Below are 21,864 nucleotides of genomic sequence, written 5' to 3'. Positions count from 1 at the left end.
ACACTGGAACCACGATCCTCATTAAAGTTGATGATTTGAGAAGCCGACAATGATTCTTTCCGTCGTGACGTATTCTTGAAAGCATTAAAGGCCTTAGTTTATTTTAATTATGTTATCCCTTTATATATTCTTGTCACATCCTCATTTTTCAGCAGAGATGCTGGCGAAATTTCCACTTACTCACCTTTTCAATTAATCTTTAGTGTTTATTTTAATTTTGTTCCCTTTTCTTTTTATGTAACGCCCGAATTTCCTCCCTTCCTTCACGAAATTTCGTTTAAGGGGTTGGAAATTCAGGGGTGTTACAACACTGATTTCCTCTGCACTCACTAGTTGGTGTTCTTGTTCTATGGCTTTTACTCGTTCTATTATTATTATTCTTGTTTTCTTTTATTGTTATTTTTACTTTATTTTATTTATATATGCATTGTATCTACCTTTATTTTATGTCTAAGGGTCATGCTTGGGCGATACGATGCAAGCTTGCGTAGTTACCTTTAGCCTCACTCGGCCCTAGACGTTGCAAAAACCTTTCTTATTCTTTCTCGAGTCGGGGGACTCTTTGGCCGCGCTCTCCTTTATGGGTATGAGTTGCCGCCATCCTTCCCTCCCCAAACCCTGACCATAGTTTTCTGTGGTCGGGATACACTGGGTATGATGATGATGATGGTGATGATGATTTACTATTATCATAATCAGGTTTTATGAGATCATACATATAAGTATACATTAGATAAAAATACACTAATAGTTTAGGATGCTCATTGGACTATTATTCATTAAGTGTATAGAGTTTATTACATGAATCAATGTGTGTTAATGAATTAAAATACAAATTAAGTCACCTAAGTATAAGATCTTAAAAGTCACCATAAATATGGCATGTATTTGTTCATTAAATCTAACTCTTCAACATTCGAACAATCTCTACACATACTCCACCTAAAATGTAATGATGGGTAGTGATCAATTCGATGCTTGTGGACAAATATTAGAGAAATGACAATTGGCATTCTTAATATCTCCACTTACAGCAGATCATATTGTTCATACCCAATTGCTTAGTAGAATTTACGCTATGAGAGTACGATGCTCTTATATACTCTATTTATATTATTATATGCATGTGCAAAGAAAATATTTCTTGCAATTCTGTTATACACATCTAAACTCCTATACCAGTGACATGGTTTGGGTATTATAAGGGCTCCGCCATAAGTCAGGAGGGAGGCTTTGAGTCACGTTGTGTGTTAGCATTGCATGGTGATGGCAACAAGAAGGTTCTGACGAATTAAGGGTTGAGGTAGCATGGGTAGCACAGGAGCCGAAAGAGGGACATGGCTAGGCATAGATGAGGGAGAGGGGTGGTGGGCTGAACATGGCGTGAGGGAAGGTGGAGGGTATTTTTATTTATTTCTTTTTCATAAAAATTATCTATTATTATATGTTATTATAGAGTAAGTTGCATGAATTGAATGAGTAAATGAATGTCAAGTTCTCCGATGTTCAATGGATATATGAAATCTTGAAAAGAGATTTTTCCTTTGACATTCCCATAATTAGTCCAAACGGAATGGAGCAAATAATTTTGAGGTCCTATTTATTTTTCAATTGTTTCTAAAATTGGGGCCTTTATAATTAAAACAAAAAAGATTTTCTTAAACTTAAATAAAAATTCAACACAATTTTAATCTCTTAAACTTAAATTAAGTTTTCTTCACTAATGTTAAAATGAAAGAGAAAAAAAGTAATATATTAATAACTAATAATAAAAACAATAAAAGTTTGAAGGGTTGAAAATTTTTAAAATAAATTGTTGATTATTTTTATAAATTAAGTTAGTGATAATTGATTATCTGGATGGTAAAGAATTGTTTTGAAAAGGGAGAAAAAAGAGAGAAAAAAATATAATTAATAGGTTTTGAACATATGACTATTGATATATTAAGTAAAACTTCTACCAACTACTCTACTACAATAATATGTTATTCTACTATAACATTTTAATATCAGACGCTTTAGGTTTGGGGGCCCTATACGATTGGACACCTCCACTATCCCAAAACCGCCCCTGAGTCCAAAGGTAATATATAGAAACACTATTTTGCCTCGTGTTGAATCTAACTTCCTAATTTGAACTTTTTTCTAAATTTAATACATTATTATTTTAGTAGACATATGTTCAAATTAATTCACACATGTTAAGTAACAAGTATGGAACATATTTAACTCCAATGATCTAATTTCCTTAAAAAAAATGTGAATCAACTCAACAAAATACTATGCAACTCTTACTAACTATGCTCATTGGATTACCTCAACCAAAGATCCATTTTTGAGTTTTTTTTCTCTTATTTTATGGTAAATTTCAAACTATTTCTTTAGTCTCAATAAATTTGTAATATTTATTATAAAAAATTCTGATATTTTCAACAAATGTTACAAATTCAATAAAACAAAGCAATGTATTTTGAAAAACACAACTTCTAACAATACAAATGACATACAAAATCACTTGTTCTAACACAAGTTATAGAATAGTTTGGGCCTAAGAACAAAAGACCTCTCACAACACAAGTACACAGAAAGATTGAAATAAATAAGATTATTTAGCATTTTAATTCCAGGTATAAGATTGGGATAAACTTATGTCCCAAAATAAGCTTCCGTACGTCCAAGCCTAGCCTCGGGTAAGTCACTGTTAGTAACAGCGACTTAAGGCAAAAAAAAAAAAAAAAAGTTGAAAGTCGCTGTTAGTAACAGCGACTTATACGTGTTTTTTTTTTTTTTTAAATTTAAAAACTAAACTAGCCGTTGTTAATTAGAAAAATAGCCGTTAGAATGTGAAAATAGCCGTTGTAATGTTGTTGTATAAATAGGTCCATCATTTCTTATACTTCATTTTATCCATTCTATATCATTCTTATTCTTTTCCATCAATTGTTAAAGTTAACATAAGGTATTTTGTTAGTTTTATTATTGTAAATGTAAACATTATTTTTGAAACTTCACTAACGTTAATGTATTATATGTATTATGTAGATGTCAAAGGAGCATTGTATTGAAGAGCTTTGTGATTGTGGTTATGAAGTTGAGATTAATACTGATTGGAGCGACTTCGATCCAGGGCGTGAATTTGTTGCTTGCCCTTTCTACTTGGCTGACGGATTAGGATGCACATACTTTCGCTGGACTGCTCCGGAGGGTACAAAATGGCAGAGAGACTTAATAATAAGGCTTGAGAAGGAAAAACAAGAGCTTAAAGATGAGGTATTTAATCTAAAGAGACAAATGGATGATATGGCACATAGGAAAGAAGAGACTGAAAGAATTATGAGAAAGTTAACTAAGCCTTCTTAGTTAGCGACGGTAGTTTAACTTAATGCATGAAGTATGTAATTGGATTTGGATTTGTTGAACTTGCTTGAAATTGTGTTGAATGTTGAATAGCAACATCCTTATTTGAATATGATTGTATGTTTTTGATTAAATTTATGCTGCATTGTTCGCGGAATGATTCATCGCCCAAAAGTTTGAGTAGTTAACATCAATTCACTCATAATAAACGAGTGATACTACAGTAAAAATATATACATGTACATATATGTTACAATTTACACACAAAAGACCAACAGTTACAAATGAGTATGTACAAATGTTCAATAATTACAAAACTATTGCAATGCTAATCCTCCTCCTGTACCCTGTCTAATTGTGACGGTTTACGACGCCTCCTACGATAGTAAGATGCAGTCGCATGACGCTCGGGTAGGGGAGGGGATTGATAGTTTGATGATGTGGCACCCTGTGAGGACCCGACACCGTAGTCCGGACACGTTAAGTCAACCTCCTCAAGATGAACGTCGGGTTGATGAGCAGATGACTCGTACGCGTACGTAGTGGTGTGGGGCGCAGTTACTTCCGGAATGAAGTGTTGAAACTGCGTGCCTTGGAGTATGCCTTGGGAAATCTCCCGTACGGGCTCCTCTTGGGAGGAGCCGATGACTGATGTAATGCCCTGTGCCTGCAGTAAGACTTAATTATTAATGAAATGTTTAAAGTGTAAGTTGTAAGGATAATAATTAAAGTTGAAGAATACTTACAAAGTGTGTCATCGTCGGTGCTGCGGGATTGTACTGGGATGCCGCCAAGATACCTCGTGGTGTCATCCATCGGCGAGTAATGGAGAGGAACCACGGCATGTAATTCGCCGTAGTAGGTGCGCCTGCAGCCTCGATCGGCGCACCTTGGGCAAGCAGATCTAGCCTGTGCTCCCAACGAGCGACATGCCGCCAGTTGACCTCTAGCCAGTTCTTGGGATCCCGACCCTTGCGAGAGTGGTGGAGCTCCGCTTCTGTGTCGCATGGAGGCGGGATGCCCTGTACCATCCCAAATTGGCGCAGTACGCGCTCAGGGAGATGCACTTCGACCATGTCGAAGCAGATCAGAGGTACAGATGCTCTCCACGCCCCTGACAATATGCCCGAGTGCTGAGGTAATGCAGCGTATGCCTCAGCGGGATAAGGGTCCCATAGAAACTAAACGTGAAAATTCGATTAATAAATTACTCAATTTGATACTTATAAAACAAGTTGTGGTGAAGTTGTTACCTGGTCAGCACGTAATAGATCGAGCTGATCGCGGTAGAACCCCACGCCCGATCCAGTGTGGGTCCTTGATCGTCTTTCAAAGGACCACCGCGATCCATATGGCACATGCGGGGGAGGAAGCAGTGGTGGCGCAAATGCACCACGACCCACACTCCTCATCGGTTGACCAATGAGAACATGCTCCCATGCCCAAAGCTAAGAATTACCATTATAAGTAAGTAAAAGAGGTACAGCAATATTATTACCTGTAGAATAAGCATTATAACTTATTATTACCTGTAGAATAATCAGGGGACCAGCGATCTCCTTCACGTTCTTCTGTGAAGCTTCACAAAGTCTCCTGTACAGATACGCTAGGGCTGCCGAACCCCAGCTGTACCCGGAGATGACCTCCCATGGCGCATCAAGCAACGTCAAGTACAATAGTTGTACTCGGTTGCCAGTCTTGTCGGAGAACAAGACAGCACCAATCAGATAAACTAGCGTATCTCTCAATGGTGGCGTCATCAGCACCTTTAGGGAGTTGCGAGAAGTTTTGTGCAAGCCATGTTACACGCAGGCTACTCCCTTTGGTTACCTCAGCCGGAGGTCGCACTCCTAATACTCTTTGGACTTTGTCTTGCCAGCTTTCGAACTGGCGTGCATCGATGCACACGGCATGTCCCTCGATGGGAAGCCGTGTAAGAACAGCTACGTCAAGTAACGTGACGGTAGCCTCACCTATAGGTAGGTGGAAGGTATGAGTCTCCTGGCGCCACCGCTCGACTAAAGCCGTGAGTAGCGCCCGATCGACTCTCCCGTACGCGATGCCTGGTGTATATGGTTTCCGTATCGGACACCTAAATCAAAATATTACGTTAGCTTCAATTTAAAGTATTATGAAGTAATAATTTCAAAAGGGGTAAGCTCAATGACTTATACATCCCATAGCACACTGCTCCTGTGACTCGCCTGCATCGTAAGGACACTAGGGTCCAGAGGGCCTGGAGCTGCTGGATCCATCTCTCCTGCAATTAAATAATAAGTAAGCCTTATGTAATCTACAATTATTTAAGAAGTACTGAAAATGTGTATTTGTTTGTTATATAATCCTTACTTTATATACTCAAATATATATACTATTTACCTTGACGTGCAAGTTCTAGTATTATGACCGTCAATACCACACTGTCGACAAGCGTTGCGTCTTCGCGATCCTTCGTCCATCTCATTCGCGATCCTCCTGGACTTAGGTCTTCCTAATCCACGAATGTGATCTGGATCGTGTAACACCTCAACACCGGTGTATTGAGGCCATGCCCTCTTATCAATTAACGGCAAGAATATGCATTCATACGTGTTAACATAGCTCTGGGTCTTGTAGTAGGAGTCCACAAATCGCTCATAGGATAAGCGTCGTTTAATGCATACGGCAAGAACATGAGAACAAGGTAAGTGAAATATGGACGGTTTGTTACAAGTGCATTTCATCTCGCTCATATCCACACTTTGTATTTTACCACCCTTGGCCGATCCTCTATTACCACGCCCAGTCTTAACTTGGAAAAGGCCTCGTCTGTAGTCAAATGCGATGATCTCATGGTAGTTTGCCTTCTCGGTGTTACGGGTGATAATTCTAGTGGTGTGTGAAGTGTACTTGTTTCCCCCAATTAACCACGCGTTTGCATTCTCGCGTCTTTTTACAAAATAATCATTAACACGATAGAAGGTAAACTCCACAAGAGTAGTTATCGGCAAGAAACGCACACCCTTCATCACGTTATTGAATACTTCGGCCAAGTTCGTATTAGTAACACCGTACCTATACCCTCCATCGTGACATATTGACCATTTAGACATATCACCAACTTCATCAATCCAAAAAAGTGCTTCACGATTAACAACACCAATGGCCTTCAATCCCTCGACGACTATATTGGGTTGTCTTTGCTCTGCAGTCCTACCAAACATTTTCTTCAACTTCACATTACCCATTAGACGATTGAAGTTGCTTAACAAATGCCTCAAGCAAAACCTATGATGGGCGTTTGGAGGTTGCCATTCCGGCTCCTCCATAGTTGCTAGAATGCCCGCATGCCTATCGGAAATAACGCATAACCCTGGACTATGCATTCTTTTTCGACCAAAGCAAAGGCAAGCGGGAATATTCCCTTGTTCCCATCTTGGGCAATCGCAGTCAACAACGTATGGCGATACTTACCATACAAATGTGTTCCGTCAATGGCAATAACGGGTTTGCAATACTTAAATCCCTCAATACTAGGTTGGAAAGCCCAAAACACGCGTTGGAAAGTTCTAATACTAGGACGGACATACACACCAACATCATTATCTTCCTTAAAGAACCACTCAACTACGGTACCGGGGTTTGAAATTTGCAGTGCCTTCAGGAAGCGTGGAAGAAGAGGATAAGAATCTTCCCACGTACCATAGATGGAGAGAAGGGCTTGCTGTTTAGCACACCAAGCCCGCTTATAGGTCACTTCCACACCGAATTGGTCTTTGACCATTTGCCGGACAACAGAAACCTTAATTGATGGGTCTTGAGCAACACAATTTCTAATACGATTGTTAATCACGGAAGATGTCAAATGAATGTGCCCAGCTGACACGTTTTCAGTACTTAAAATACAACCCCCGTGCCTCCCTTTATAAGTAATTATCTCCCATGACGGTGAATAGGAGGTCTTCCTAGCCCTAAGCCTCCAACCACACCCTCTCTTACACTTCAACGTGAGCACGGTTTGATTTGAAGTCTCAGTTCTGTACTCAACGTTCTTACGAATATGATACAATCTAACAGCGTCTAACAAGGCATCCTTGTTGTCAAACATCATACCCTTTTGAAACTCTCCTTCGTCGGTGTAGGTTGTATCACAATCCCAAGACCTCCAAGAGTTGTCCTCAATGTGTTCATCTAGAGGGGGAACCAGTGCATAGGGTGTAGGGGCAACGATTGTTGGAATGTTTCCTAAAGTCATGTCATTAGCTAGAGCCTCCTCGTCAATACCAACATCATCCTCAGAAGGAGCTTCAACGAATTCATTACTCTCACTAATAACATCATCCCAAGGCTCATTTGTATCTTCTAAGTTACAAGTATCATCATTTGTCACTTGAAATTGAAGTTGATTGGGTTCGTTAGAAGGATAAGAGGAAGATGGCATAAAGGGATTTTGGGTTTCTTGGGTAGGGAAGGGCGTATGAGAAGGAACAGAAGGAGTTATATTCATAAATGCATTTGTTTCCACTACGTTCACATCTTCGTTCCCTAGGGGTACCTCTTCTACATATAACTCTAAAGAAGGACTAGGGGTAGACCTTGAATACTCTCACATTGCATCTATAGCCTCCGCATCCTCAACCGGAAAAGCTAACAAATCTCCACTCAGATTGTATTTAAAACTTAAATTAATAGTACTTCTTGTAGTGTCAATGCCAATCCTAGAGCATATAAAATGTTTAAATTCATTCAAATCCATGTATGAGTTGCATGCAAACAGTTTACGTTTTCCCCCAACATACTTAACATTATTACTAGTTGATCGAATTGAACCATTCCAAAAGCATACAACGGTGACACGAAACGAAGCCATTTCTACAACAACACATAAAAAATCAACATCACCATCAACTTCATAAATATATGACCACTATACATTTTACATTCAACTAATAATTCTGGAACAAACTTTTAAAAGTGAGGATCAATGTAAATAACAACTACATTTGACATAATCGTAGAGCTCAAGTGTAAATGCCCACTACACATGACATACATTTTAAATTCACCACCAAATGAAAAAATTTATAATAAAAACGAACCTCAATTAGCTGTAGATCAAGAAGAATTACGTAATTGGAAGCTTGTCAACCTACATTAATGTGAAAATTGATTAAAACACAACAAACCCTAATTTTTCGAATATTGAAAAAAAACCAAAAAAAATTACCTTAGATCGATCTAAGAAGACTACAGCACTAATTACTGGTACAAACTTGAAACTTGATGACCTTAGTTGAAGGAATGAAGATCCTTACAAGGTTGGAATGAAGAAGGAGAAAGTAGAGAATTGCGGGAGAAAAAGTAAATCGCGAAATGAAGTGAGGAAGAAGAAGGATTCTGGAAAAATATAAAGCTATAAGTCACTGTTAGTAACAGCGACTTTCAACTTTTTATTTTTTTTTTTTTTTTGCCTTAAGTCGCTGTTACTAACAGCGACTTACCCGAGGCTAGGCTTGGACGTACGGAAGCTTATTTTGGGACATAAATTTATCCCAATCTTATACCTGGAATTAAAATGCTAAATAATCTTATTTATTTCAATCTTTCCAAGTACACAACCATATTTTTTCACACTCCGATTCAAAAGGAATAAAAGCCCTTTTACCATCTGTCTCCTGGAAAAAATGTTATCTACTGGTGTCGCATCTTTGCCACTACAATTTGGGAGCACTCCACTCCCAAACCAGAACCCATCACCTTCATTCTTCTACCCATCTCAAAAGCTCCATGAAAAATCCCCAATTAATGTACATTATAATTTTCCTAATAAAATTAATCTCTCAAAATTACTCATATTTAATGTAAATTGCTCTTCCAGCAGCCAAGGGTTGGGTTCATCACCTGATCAAAATATTTCTCCGGAAGGACAAAAACAGGTTTCTCTCTATCCTTAGCTGCTAGATTTGTTATCAATGATTCTTATTGTTAATTTTTATTTCAGGAGCAAAAAAATGTGGGATTTTAAGAGAAATGGAAGGTAAACCCCCCTTCTGCAATACTCTCCCACACACAAAGAAAGGAAAAACATGGGAAAAAAAATTCAACTAAAATACCAACTTTAGTTAATCTTCTTTCATTAGTCCTAATTAGGCGGGTTCAATGGACCGGGTTTAAGTAAAAACGGGCCGGGCCGAACCGAATAAGGATCCTTTAAAATTAATATGGGATTTAAAAGGGCCGGGCTTTCAAAGCTCAGTCCGGCCCAACCCAGTCCATTTTTACAAAAAAAATTTATTTTAATCTCCAATTATCAATTTATAATAATTAAATTACCATTTATAATAAGTAGATAGAAAAAATATTAATAATTTCATTAACATTGTCATTTATAATATCCGTTATTGAGCCCTTTTATAGCCTGTTTTATTTTAATTATAATATAGCCCATTTTCAGTCCAGCTCTTACAAAGCCCTTCCAGAAACGGGCCGGATAAGAGCTCAAAATGGGGCCCAGCCTATTGATTTCAGAGCTTTGACTATTGCTTAAAAATTTGTTTGAGTTGGTTTCATTATATCAGAAGCCAACCTGACGAAACGTCACGGGAAGTGTAATATTTAGGGCCACATACGAAGAAGGTGTTGGTCTCTTGACAAGTCCCTACTATTATGAGGATACAATTGCAGAATATTCGATTAGTAGTAGAGTTTATCCAAAGTGAAACTTCTATTAATCTATTAATCAACAAAAAAATTGGGATAATTACTGTAAAAAGATTCCCAGAGATAAAAATTAGTACTTTTGAAGTTTGGATACCCATAAGCAAATTTTTGTGATAAAGATTTGATCTTAATGTACATTATACATACTTATATTTGGAAATGGGATACGCAAATTCAACAAAGATGAGTGCTTAACTGGCAAAGTTAGGACTGGCAGCTGTGCTTGCTTATGGGTTGTTTGATGGAGTCACTTACAACACTTTCTTTGTAATGTCATTCTTTGGATATGAGAAGAGCACTGGCAAGAATCCTGCAGCTAATTTCAAAGCACTTATTGGGGTATTTCCTAAACTTAATTTCAGCTTACTCTACTCCTATTAGTATCAGTATGTAACTGTTTAGCATTGTTTTTGTTTTAGAAGTTCTGTGCTTATTACAATTGTTAATCATCTGAGGTTGTTGTTGTAAGTGATATATATATATATATATATATATATATATATATATATATATATATATATATATATATATATGCTTCTTTGGGTGCTATACTGTACTACCTCCATCCTATGTAATTGGCTACATATTCCATTTTGGCTCATCCATTAGAATTGCAGCAATTCTAATTTTGGCTATGACGGTATGACCCCAAACTCTCTCTTTAATTGTCAGCTACACGTTTAACTTGTTTTTCATCCCATCTACACATTTCAAATACTTTGTTTTAATGTACCTGGCCTAACCAAACTATAAAACTAACAAAGTAACTTTATGTACTTGTTGCAATCTCCATGGGAAGGAGGCGTACTATGTATGGCACTGCGTGGCTAGTGTGCTTAATTGGGTCAATCCAAGTTTATAATTTATGATTTGTTATGACTTATTTGCCACTTTACTTGCTTCCTTTACTATGGGTTTTTGGAGTTATGGGGACTTGAGTCCACAATTAAGGGTGTGAATAAGTGTGCTTAATTATGTATCTTAATGAATGAGATTTATGGGAGCATTTAAGGTGAGCCTTAATCATTTGTGTAATGGTGAGACTAAAGAGTGATCAATGTTCTTAATGAAGAAGTGCAGAAGTCGGATTCTGTAGCAAGGTGCTCGAACAAGGCATTAGAAGAATGACCCTTGACTTGAACGAAGCAGCAGATTAGAAGAAGTCAGTAAATGCCAGATGAACAGTGCTCAAACAAGCACCTTAGTTGCTCGAACGGGCACTTAGCCTGCATCAATCAAGTGAATGAAAGAAACTTCTGCTTGAACAAGCACAAGCTCGAATGAGCAGCTTCGTGCAGGTGTACTGATCTTCGATTGTTGGTATTCCAAGGGTGTTATTGCTTCATTTATTCGTGGCTTTTCTTACGTAACTCATTAAGTAATTAGTCCTTAAAAATAGGAGGCTCATATACTCATAGTAAATAATCTTAACATTCTAACCCCTAAGCCTAAACACATAGCGTAATTCTTCTCTTATCTCTAGTGTAATTCATCCATTGTAAAAGTTCTTTGAACTCCATTGTTATAGTATCAACTAAGGAAACTACACACCATTGAGGGCGTAGCCCTAGTTGGGTGAACCTCATAAATTTTTGTCTTGTTCTTTATTGCAATTTATTTCCTATATACATTGTCAAATTCATTGATAGAGTAATTTGTTCATCAAGCAACTTCATACTTTCAATCTTGGTGATATTAGAGATAAAGTTTCATACTTTAAGCCCTAATATAGCATGCATTTCAATTGGTATCAGCATCAAGTCGTTTTTGTGGTATTCGGGATTGAAATTTTGGTGAAACATGTCTACAATGATACTAAACATTGAAAAGTTCAATAGGAGTGTCAACTTTGGCTTGTGGCAAGTCAAAATGAGAGAAATATTGATCCAAATGGGGTACATAAAGCCCTTGAATGGCATGAGTGAAGCTAGATGGGAAGATATAGACACGAAGGTTCTATCGGCAATTTAATTGTGCCTTGCAAATGAGGTATTGAGAGAGGTTGTCAAGGAGACAACAACCAAGGGGATATAGAAGAAATTGGAGTCTCTTTACATGGCAAAGAGTGTAACCAATCGATTACTCTTGTAGAGTAGACTCTACGATTTTTGCTTGGAGGAAGGTAAATCCTTAAAACCGCATCTTTATGAGTTTTACTAAATTATGATGGATTTGCAAAACATTGAGGTAAAACATGATGATGAAGGCTTGACTATCTGTTTGTTGTGTTCATTATTTCCATCTTACAAGCATTTTAGGGAGATCTCACTTTAGGGTAGGGAAAATTTGAGTAATAATGATGTGAAAAATGTCTTTACTCAAAGGAATTTGATCGATTTAACATTGTCACATAAAGCACTGGATGACTCAAATGATGGTTTGTTTGTAATCGGTAGGTCATTTAGGAAAGGTTCTACTAGTGGTAGTGGGAACAAGGGCAAAGAAAGGTCGAAGTCTAGAGGGCCAAACAAAAATAAAATTTGCAATCATTGTATACTTAAAGGACACATCAAGAAAGATTGTTGAAAGTGGAAAAAGAAAAATAGAGGTCCAGGGATGGAACTAGCAATGTCGATGCTAATTATGATGATGGTAGTGTCTTAGTAGCCACACATGAGTACAAGGGTAGTGATGCGTGGATTCTTGACTCAGGATGTTCATCTCGTATGACACCCAATGAAAGTGTGAAAGAAGAAAATGTGACCATGGGAAATAATACAACTTGTAAGGTGGTTGGAGTTGGGAGTGTGCAAATGAAGATAAGGCACGTTGATGGATGGTGAGAACATTGTCATAGGTAAGGCACGTTCCGAGTTTGAAGAAAAATTTGATCTCATTGAGAACCTCTGATTAAAATGGGTGTAGGATTAGTTGTGAAGGTGGTGTCATGAAGGCATTAGAGGGTCATTAGTTGTGATGAAGGGGAAGATGAATGGGAATTTGTATGCTCTTGATGGTTCAAGTATCTCCGGCTCAGTGAACGTCTCCACAAACACTATGTCCGATCAAGAGACCAAGCTTTGGCACTTGAAGTTAGGTCACATGGGTGAAAGGTGTATGCATGAATTATGTAAGCAAGGGTTGTTTGATGAGAAAAAGTTTGGAAATCTTGGATTTTGTGAATAATGTATTTATGGAAAACACAAGAGAGTGAGTTTCAAACTGGCAATCCACAACACTAAAGAAATACTTGATTATCTTCATTCCAAATTATTGAGGTCTTTTAGGAAGGCTTCACTTGGTGGTTGTAATTATTTGTTAACTTTCATTGATGGCTTCTCAAGGAAGGTTTGGTGCTACTACATAAAATATAAAGATGAAGTATTTGATGTCTTGGATTGGAAGAAGATGATTGAGAAAAACACTGAAAGGAGGATCAAGACATTAAAAAATGATAATGGTCTTGAATTTGTTGATGGGAAATTTTTTCAATATTGTTCGAAAGAAGGTGTTGTAAGGCATAGAACATGTGCCGGAAGGCCACAACAAAATGGTGTTATGGAGACAATGAACAAGACAATGTTGGTGAGGGCAAGGTGTATGCTAAACCAAGCAAAATTAGGGAAGCATTTTTGGGCCGAAGCAGTGGCTATGACATTTTACTTGATTAACCGATCACCCTATACCGCCTTAAAGTTCAAGTCTTCACAAGAAGTGTGATACAACACTCTGATAAATTATTCTAGTATTAAAGTCTTTGGTTGTCCGGCTTACATTCATGTGAGGGATGGGAAATTATAGTCTAGAGCTAGAAAATGCATATTTATGGGGTATGGAGAGGTTGTAAAAGGGTATAAGATTTGGGTATGAAAAATCCAAGAGAATAATACCTCTAAGGATGTTTTATTTGATGAAAACATCATGTTATTTTCTAGTGTAGAAAAACCCTTGACTAATGATGTAGATACTCCCGATGATGCACAAGAGGAGGTTCAACATCCCAATATTGAACAAAAAGATGATGATGATGTTCAACAAGAGAGGTCATCTCGTTTGCCAACTCCAAGGCAAAAGAGGAAGAGTGTGGCTCCAAGAAGTTATATTGAAAAATGCAATCATGTTGTTTATGCTCTGAACTTGGCTAGTGAAGTAGAAGGGGTGAATGAATCTAGTACGTATATAGAGGCTAGGCCTCAAATAACTCAAGTAAGTGGTTGATTGCTATAAAACAAGAGATGGAATCTCTTGCCAAGAACAAAACGTGGGATATTATTAAAGCACCTAAAAAGAAGATTGTTTGGTGCAAGTGGATATTCAAGATGGATGAGGGTCCTTCTAATAGTGTTGCCCCCATCTACAAAGCTAGGGTAGTTGCTAAGGGATACTCTCAAGTTGAAGGTGTTGATTTTCAAGAGGTACTCTCACTGTTGGTGAAGCACTCTTCAATAAAGGCGCTACTTTCTTTGGTAGCTATGGAGAAATTGGAGTTACATCAATTGGATGTAAAGACGTTTCTTTATGGTGAATTGGAAGAAGGAATATTGATGAAGCAACCGAAAGGTTTTGAGGTCGCCGGTAAGGAAGGGCATGTGTGTCTTTAAAAGAAATCATTGTATGGGTTAAAGTAATCGTCAAGACAATGGTATAAAAGGTTTAATTCTTTATGATCACACATGATTTTACAAGAAGTTCTTATGAGAGTTGTGTTTATCTTAAGAAACTTGATAATGGTTCTTTATTATATTTGGTCTTATATGTTTGATGATATGCTAGTTGCATGTGGTGATTTGTTTGAGGTGGAGAACTTGAAAGAGTTGCTTTCAAATGAGTTAGATATGAAGGATCTTGGTGTAGCTAAGAAAATACTTGGGATGGAGATCATGAGAGATAGGACTAAGGGTGTCTTGTACCTTAGTCAAAGGAGGTATATTGAGAAGATTGTGCAACGCTTTTCTATGGGTGATGCTAAAAGTGTTAAATTAGGCTGGACTTATTGTGAATGCCAGCATATTAACGGGGGGACACAAGTGCACACACTTCATAAGCCAAGGAGATATATACCATCCCAAAACCATATGGCAATGGGAAGAAGGTCTCTAATAGCTTATAAAGCGTGCACACCATTTTCAATTTATCGATGTGGGATAACTCATCCCAACACCCCCCTTCACATGCGAACCCCCGTCAAGTTCGCATGTGGGAGTAATCAATTAGGGTAGGAACGCCATTCTTTTAGAACCTACCATTTTTAAATTGTTGATCGAACCATCGGCTCTGATACCATGTAGATTTGACAATAATTGAATTTCTGGTTTATCAAAGTACAGTTTCTGTTTTTTTTTCTTGTTTATTACAAAGTATTATATTCTATATATACATGAATACAGCACCATTCAATTATAGTAACTGACAAAATGTAACTGCTGTAACTGCAATGTAACCGCTGTAACTGCAATGTAACTGCTGTAACTGCATAATAACTGCATAATATAAACATCCTTTCCCATAGGGTTTGGATCCGAAAAGGCATCATCATCTACCGTTTCTTACCTTGCAAATGGCCGATTTATCAGATTTATCAGAAGAGCAAACACAGCAAACCCTAATGTCAATGGAACAGATGGAACAAATGTTTCAGATGTTCCAGAAACTCAACAAAGCAAATAATCAGACTAAAAATCCAACATCACTCAAAATTTCAGAGAAACTTACATATCACAATTATACAAAATGGTGCAAGTTAATGCACGTCGCAATTGGAGGTCGGGGGCGGCTCAGCCACATCACTGCCGGACCCCCACCACCGTCAGACCCAAATTATATCCAATGGGAACAAAGAGATGCCATGGTCATAGCATTGATAATTGAAAACATAGATGGAGATATCGTAAATCAATTCCTGGACTACACAACAGCACACAGCCTATGGCAAGGGATTGAAACTCTTTTAGGATGTGGTCGGGACGAACTGCAAATTTTTGATTTGAGTTCAAAGGCAGCGACATTAAGGCAGGACAATGATACTATTGAAGGATACTACGGTAAACTCAACATACTATGGAAAGAAATTGATCGGAGAATGCCAAATCCAATGACATGCCCACAGGATATAACAGAATTCAACAAATACATCCAAAGACAGCGACTTTATCAATTCCTCACGGGGATTAACGACAACCTAGACAAAGAAAGAAGGGAAATTCTTAATAGTGAACCGTTACCAATGGTGGAGACAACCTATGCATCAATTAGAAGGGAGATCACACGCCGGAAAATTATGAACGGCGTCTCATCACCGGGGACTCGTCCCTCAGAGATTGGATCGGGATTAGCCACGAGAAACAAACCTTTCCAAAGAAGCCGAGAAGAGGATGACCGGAGGAAACTCCGATGCACTCACTGTGGTGGTTCCAGGCATACAAAGGAGGGTTGCTTCAAACTTGTGGGGTACCCTTAGTGGTGGGACGATCTACAGAAAAGGAGAGCCGCCACCAAGGCACCGGCAAGCCGGACCGGCGGCAAGGCTAACCTTGGTACTACCGATCAACCGACATCATGTCTAAAATCAGGTGAACCAGAAGGATGGAGCAAAGGGGAAGGAGAAGTGACCGTAACTACAGAACAGGAGGCCAACAATGGTGAGAAACGGGAATGGGAAGAGAAAGGAACAGTAGCCGTCAAGCAAGGGAAAGGGAAAGGGACGCCCAACCCTAAATGTCCCACCACCCCCTTTTATAACCATCAAACCCTAAATACTCCTCCCTCACAATCTTCCGACCCAATTTCCATCCCCAGGCCCAATAACTCTTCTGGCCCACAAAACACCAATTCCAAAGGGCTCCTTAGTCATAACACAAATTCTCAATGGATATTTGACTGTGGGGCAACCGATACGATGACCTTCGACCTCAGTGATTTTTTATCCACCCATCCTACTAACCGAACCCATATCCGGATGGCTAATGGAGATTGTGTACCGGTTGCCCACGCTGGAGCAGTCAATATCTCTCCCTCTCTTCATCTTAAAAATTGTTTACTCATTCCCACTTTGTCTCATAAATTATTGTCAGTTAGCCAGTTAACCAAGGACTTAAATTGTACTGTGACTTCTTTGAACAATCTCCTTACTTCACCCAGCCTCAATCTCAGGGGGAAATTATGAATGAGGATCTCAGCTGGTTGATTCATCCCTTGGCTGACAGTCGAGCTCCCAAAGAGCAAGTAGGTACTACCATCGATATTGCCACCGACATTGTTACTGAATCATCACCTCAGACTACCACTCCAGTCCCTGAGCATCCGGCCGAACAAGAGGTAACACCGAGTCCTACTGCTCCTTTCATTGATATATCCACTGACCATATTGTGCCAAGTAGTAGTGTGATCCCCAGGAAATATAATCTGCCCCCTCGAAGTACAAGAGGAATGCCTCCTAAGCGGTATGATCCTGAGTATGAATCCCAGAGATCCCGATATCCTATTGGTAGACCGGGTGATGAACAACTATCACAAACAGTTGTTGCCTTCAATGCATCCCTTTATTCCAGTACTATTCCGCAAACCATTGAAAAAGCCCTCCAAGAACCAAAGTGGAAGCAAGCTATGGACGAAGAGATCATAGCTCTCCAGAAAAATGGAACGTGGGAGAAGTGTAGATTACCAGATGATAAGAAGACGGTTGGCTGCAAATGGTTTTTTCAGTCAAGTATCATGCTGATGGAACCATTGAGCGGTATAAGGCAAGGCTTGTTGCTAAAGGGTACACACAAACTTACGGGGTAGACTACTCGGAAACATTCTCACCTGTGGCTAAAATTGATACCATTCTGGTCCTCTTCTCAGTAGCAGCAAATAAAGAGTGGCCTCTGTTTCAATTTGATGTAAAAAATGCCTTCCTACATGGAGAGATTGAAGAAGAGGTATACATGAAGCCACCTCCCGGGTACACAGATAAGTTTAGCCAAGGAGAGGGGTGTCGACTTAATAGAGCTCTATACGGCTTAAAACAATCCCCTAGAGCGTGGTTTAGGAGATTCACTACAGCAATGAAGAGATTTGGCTACAAACAAAGCAACTCAGACCATACTCTATTTCTCAGGAGGAGTGGAAACCAAATTACATGCCTCGTGATCTATGTAGATGATATGGTGATTACCGGAAACGACTCCAAGGAAATTGATCGACTCAGGAGCAAATTATTCCAAGAGTTTGAGATGAAGGATTTGGGACAACTGAAATACTTCCTTGGAATAGAAGTCCTAAGATCAAGGAAGGGGATATTCATCAATCAGAGAAAGTACATTTTAGATCTCTTAGCAGAAACAGGCATGTTAGACTGTAAGCCAGCAGATACTCCTATGGTAGCTAATCATGGTCTACAAATTGTTGAAGGGGCAGAAGTGGCAGATCAAGATCGTTATAGAAGGATGGTGGGAAAACTGATCTATTTATCCCACACGAGACCCGATATTGCCTACGCAGTAGGGATTGTGAGCAAGTTCATGCATCAATCTCAAGTGGAACATATGGCAGCAGTCTTGAGGATCCTGAGATACTTAAAGGGAACTAGTAATAAAGGAGTTTTTTACTCAAAGAATAATAATCTTGATCTTATTGGTTATACAGATGCAGATTGGGCTGGTGATCGGGACGACAGGAAGTCTACCTCATGGTACTTTACTCTTGTAGGGGGTAATCTAGTCACTTGGAAGAGTAAGAAACAGAAGGTAGTTGCTCTGTCTAGTGCTGAAGCAGAATTCAGAGGGATAGCGAAAGGAGTTACAGAAATTCTGTGGATCAGGAAACTTCTAGGAGAGCTAGGCTTTCACCAGACACAGGCAAGTCTTCTATATTGTGATAACAAAGCAGCAATAAGCATCTCCGAAAATCCAGTCCAACATGATCGAACGAAACATGTAGAGATCGATCGACACTTTATCAAGGACAAACTAGAAAGCAAGGTCATCCGTCTCCCTTTTATTAGATCTAAAGACCAACTAGCTGACATTCTCACAAAAGCAGTTTCATCAGAGGTCTTCAATAGCACTTTATGCAAGTTAGGCATCGGTAATCCCACGACCTAACTTGAGGGGGAGTATGGGAAAGGACGTTTATATTATGCAGTTATTATGCAGTTACAGCAGTTACATTGTAGTTACAGCGGTTACATTGCAGTTACAGCAGTTACATTTTGTCAGTTACTATAATTGAATGGTGCTGTATTCATGTATATATAGAATATAATACTTTGTAATAAACAAGAAAAAAAACAGAAACTGTACTTTGATAAACCAGAAATTCAATTATTGTCAAATCTTCAAAAAGTGTATCCACTCCTCTTGCTTCCCATTTCAAATTGTCCAAGAGTTGTGTCCGGAAACAAAAGAAGAGGAAGACCAAATGGCAAAAGTTCCTTACACTTGCGTTGTTGGTAGTGTTATGTATGCTATGGTATGTTTGAAGCCCGACATTGCTCATGCCGTTAGTTTGGTGAGCAGATGCATATCTAATCCGGGTAAGGGATATTGGGAAGCACTAAAATGGTTGTTAAGGTATTTGAAGGGTACTTCAAATGTGTGTCTAGAGTATGGGAGATATTTAAGCGGGTTGACAGGGATTTATGACTTTGATTATGGAGGTGATTCGGATGCTAGAAAGTCTACTAAGGGGTTTGTTAACATAGGTGGATAGACAATGAGTTGAAAATCATCGCTCCAAGATGTGATCGCCATGCCAACAACCGAAGCATAGTACATAGAAGATCCAATCACATCGATATAAAGTACAACTTCTTTCAAGATGAGGTTGAGCAAAAGAAATTGGGTTTGGTGAAGATTGTTACCGAAGATAACTCGGCCGACATAATGACAAAGAAATTGTGCACTATCAAGTTCATATTGTGTGGACTTGGTTAGTTTAGCTCCTTGTTTGATATGATGCCCTTTGGGGCATGTATGGTGTGTTAGTTGTTTTTGAATATTATGTATGCTTGTTAGATGGAGTGTGTTGGAGAATGCTTTAACTTGGGTGAACTCAAGTCAAGGTGGATATTATTTGAGTTATGGCGGACCATTAAAGGTGTGAAATTAAGTTTGCTTGATTATGTATATTAATGCATGAGTTAATGGAACATTGAAGGTGAGCTTTGAAGGAGATTGTGTGAACTGCTGTTGATTAAAGTTGAGCTTCGGTAGCAGATTGTGTGAACTACTGTGTTTCTCTATTGCAGCTTATCTTATGACAAGAGTTGAGACTAAATTGTACTCATTCCTAGGAAGAGGAAAAAAAAAAAAAAAAAACTACTTTTTCATACACAACAAGAATGAAATTAGAATCCGTAATGGAACTTTAAATTGAAAAGCTCAGGCTTGGTGTTGTACTCATAATCCAGTAATTGGCTGCCAAAGAGGCAGTTATAATGGCATTTTGCAAGGAGTTATACTATGTACAAACAAATAATAAGAAGCCTTTAAAGATAAGAAATATCCCTTTTGAATTTCAGTTCCGATTACTCTGTTAGGAGCTCATATTTGCTCTCCACCAAGTATTTTAGCTTGAATTTCCGCATTTGAAGCCAAGAAGTTTTTAAATTAAAGTGCTAAAGTTGTGAATTTCTTTATAAGTCAATATTGTGTCGTCAATTTTTCCTATTGGATACAGCTCAAGTGACTTGAGCCAAAATTCCCGATTTGTATTTTGGTGCATCAGCACTTGCTACTTGTGCTTCTAGCTTTGTATATATATGAATACTAACAGTAAAAGTTTAGTGAACAAGTGAAACTGGTCCTCAGCCCAGAGGTATATTTGTAAATGTTTCTAGTTTGTGTTTATAATCCTATAAAGCTTTCATGTAAACATGGAGGATATATTTGTGAACATTTCCTATTTGAATAAAGTTTTTCAACCCCTTGAAGGCTTCAAAAAGTATTGATCACAATGTTACTTCTAAAGACTGATTGACAAAGTTCTTTCCATTACCGTAGTTTTTGTTATTAGTTAAAGTGAACTATGATGAAGTACCATTAATGTTGTTACTTATTACTTATTACTTATCACTCTACCCCTTTGAGTTTGCAGTATAGACCTCAATAAGCTCTCACATTGGTGGTTCTCGGCCCATTAAGATGTTCAACCGCCTAGTGCCTCCAGAAAACAAGGGCCTCATATATTAAAAAATTCCCTGTAGTTCACTTCATCAGTTAAATGTAGCTCAGTTGGTAGCATGTTTCCTGTGATATTTTTGGACAAGGGTTTGAAACTTACTAATGTTAAATTTTAGTTCTATTATACCTATTTGATAATAAGAACTACTTTTTGTTTACTTTTGTAGTTATATTTGATATTTGAGTCTTCAGTTAATTTTTATTGTTAAATATTTTGATGGTATATATCTAGTTATTTGGTACCGTACTCAACAATATAGCATAATTTTTTCTTCGTTCAATTTTTAATTGGTTAACAAAGAGTCTTAATTTTCTAAACATAAAATTGTAAATAGGGCTTATACTCTTTGCTCCGCCCCTAAGCTCTCACATATTTGAGTCATGGTGCAAGCACGAACAATACTCACATTTGAAACTTTCACCTGTATGGCTTGATAATTTTTTCTACCAAATAGAAGTAAATTGTTGGGCAAAAGCTCACATTACATCTGAAATTGGTGTATGGTTGAGTTCATAAGTGGGCTTTGAGTATTTGAAGGCACAAGTGTCCCAATAAAGGCCTAATTTTTTATGTACTCTCTCACATTATAATGAGATTGTTTTATACCAAAAGAACATGCAATTAAATAAAAGAGTTGTGAAATGATAAATGACAATTTATTATAGGATCTACATGTACTTTGTTTTGCTCCTACTTAATTTGAAA

General features: G+C 38.2%; 1 protein-coding gene and 1 long non-coding RNA gene across 4 annotated transcripts; one reads left to right on the top strand and one right to left on the bottom strand.

The window, feature by feature from the left end:
* Nucleotides 1–3,503: 3,503 nt before the first annotated feature.
* Nucleotides 3,504–8,986, bottom strand: LOC130811281 (serine/threonine-protein phosphatase 7 long form homolog). Of its 3 annotated transcripts, XM_057677513.1 has the most exons (6): nucleotides 8,564–8,986; nucleotides 8,436–8,485; nucleotides 4,887–5,617; nucleotides 4,611–4,805; nucleotides 4,104–4,538; nucleotides 3,504–4,024 (listed from the first exon to the last, which is right to left on the bottom strand). In XM_057677513.1, the coding sequence occupies exons 3-6, from the start codon at nucleotides 5,115–5,117 to the stop codon at nucleotides 3,686–3,688; spliced, it is 1,200 nt and encodes a 399-aa protein (XP_057533496.1). In that variant the 5' UTR covers nucleotides 5,118–5,617; nucleotides 8,436–8,485; nucleotides 8,564–8,986; the 3' UTR covers nucleotides 3,504–3,685. The 3 variants fall into 3 exon arrangements, with proteins under 3 accessions (XP_057533496.1, XP_057533498.1, XP_057533497.1); XM_057677514.1 differs by lacking the exons at nucleotides 3,504–4,024; nucleotides 4,104–4,538; nucleotides 4,611–4,805; nucleotides 4,887–5,617 and adding an exon at nucleotides 6,524–8,208; XM_057677515.1 differs by lacking the exons at nucleotides 3,504–4,024; nucleotides 4,104–4,538; nucleotides 4,611–4,805; nucleotides 8,436–8,485; nucleotides 8,564–8,986 and adding an exon at nucleotides 5,737–6,670 and having other exon boundaries at nucleotides 5,144–5,617.
* On the top strand, nucleotides 8,981–21,316 carry LOC130811282 (uncharacterized). The gene is made up of 2 exons (XR_009041154.1): nucleotides 8,981–10,395; nucleotides 21,073–21,316. It is a non-coding gene; the product is annotated as an uncharacterized LOC130811282 (long non-coding RNA).
* The last annotated feature ends 548 nt before the right edge of the window (nucleotides 21,317–21,864 follow it).

The sequence above is a fragment of the Amaranthus tricolor genome, chromosome 4 (assembly GCF_026212465.1).
Source record: "Amaranthus tricolor cultivar Red isolate AtriRed21 chromosome 4, ASM2621246v1, whole genome shotgun sequence".
NCBI lineage: Eukaryota > Viridiplantae > Streptophyta > Magnoliopsida > Caryophyllales > Amaranthaceae > Amaranthus > Amaranthus tricolor.
The sequence above is the reverse complement of the archived record's forward strand: the minus strand, read 5'-3'. Positions and strand labels throughout refer to the sequence as shown.

Coding starts and splice junctions, on each gene's coding strand:
- LOC130811281 (XM_057677513.1), bottom strand. CDS start 5,117: ATGACGCCACCATTGAGAGATACGCTAGTTTATCTGATTGGTGCTGTC. Junction 4,539..4,610: donor ATCTATTACGTGCTGACCAG/GTAACAACTTCA, acceptor TTTCACGTTTAG/TTTCTATGGGACCCTTATCC. Junction 4,025..4,103: donor CACCGACGATGACACACTTT/GTAAGTATTCTT, acceptor GTCTTACTGCAG/GCACAGGGCATTACATCAGT.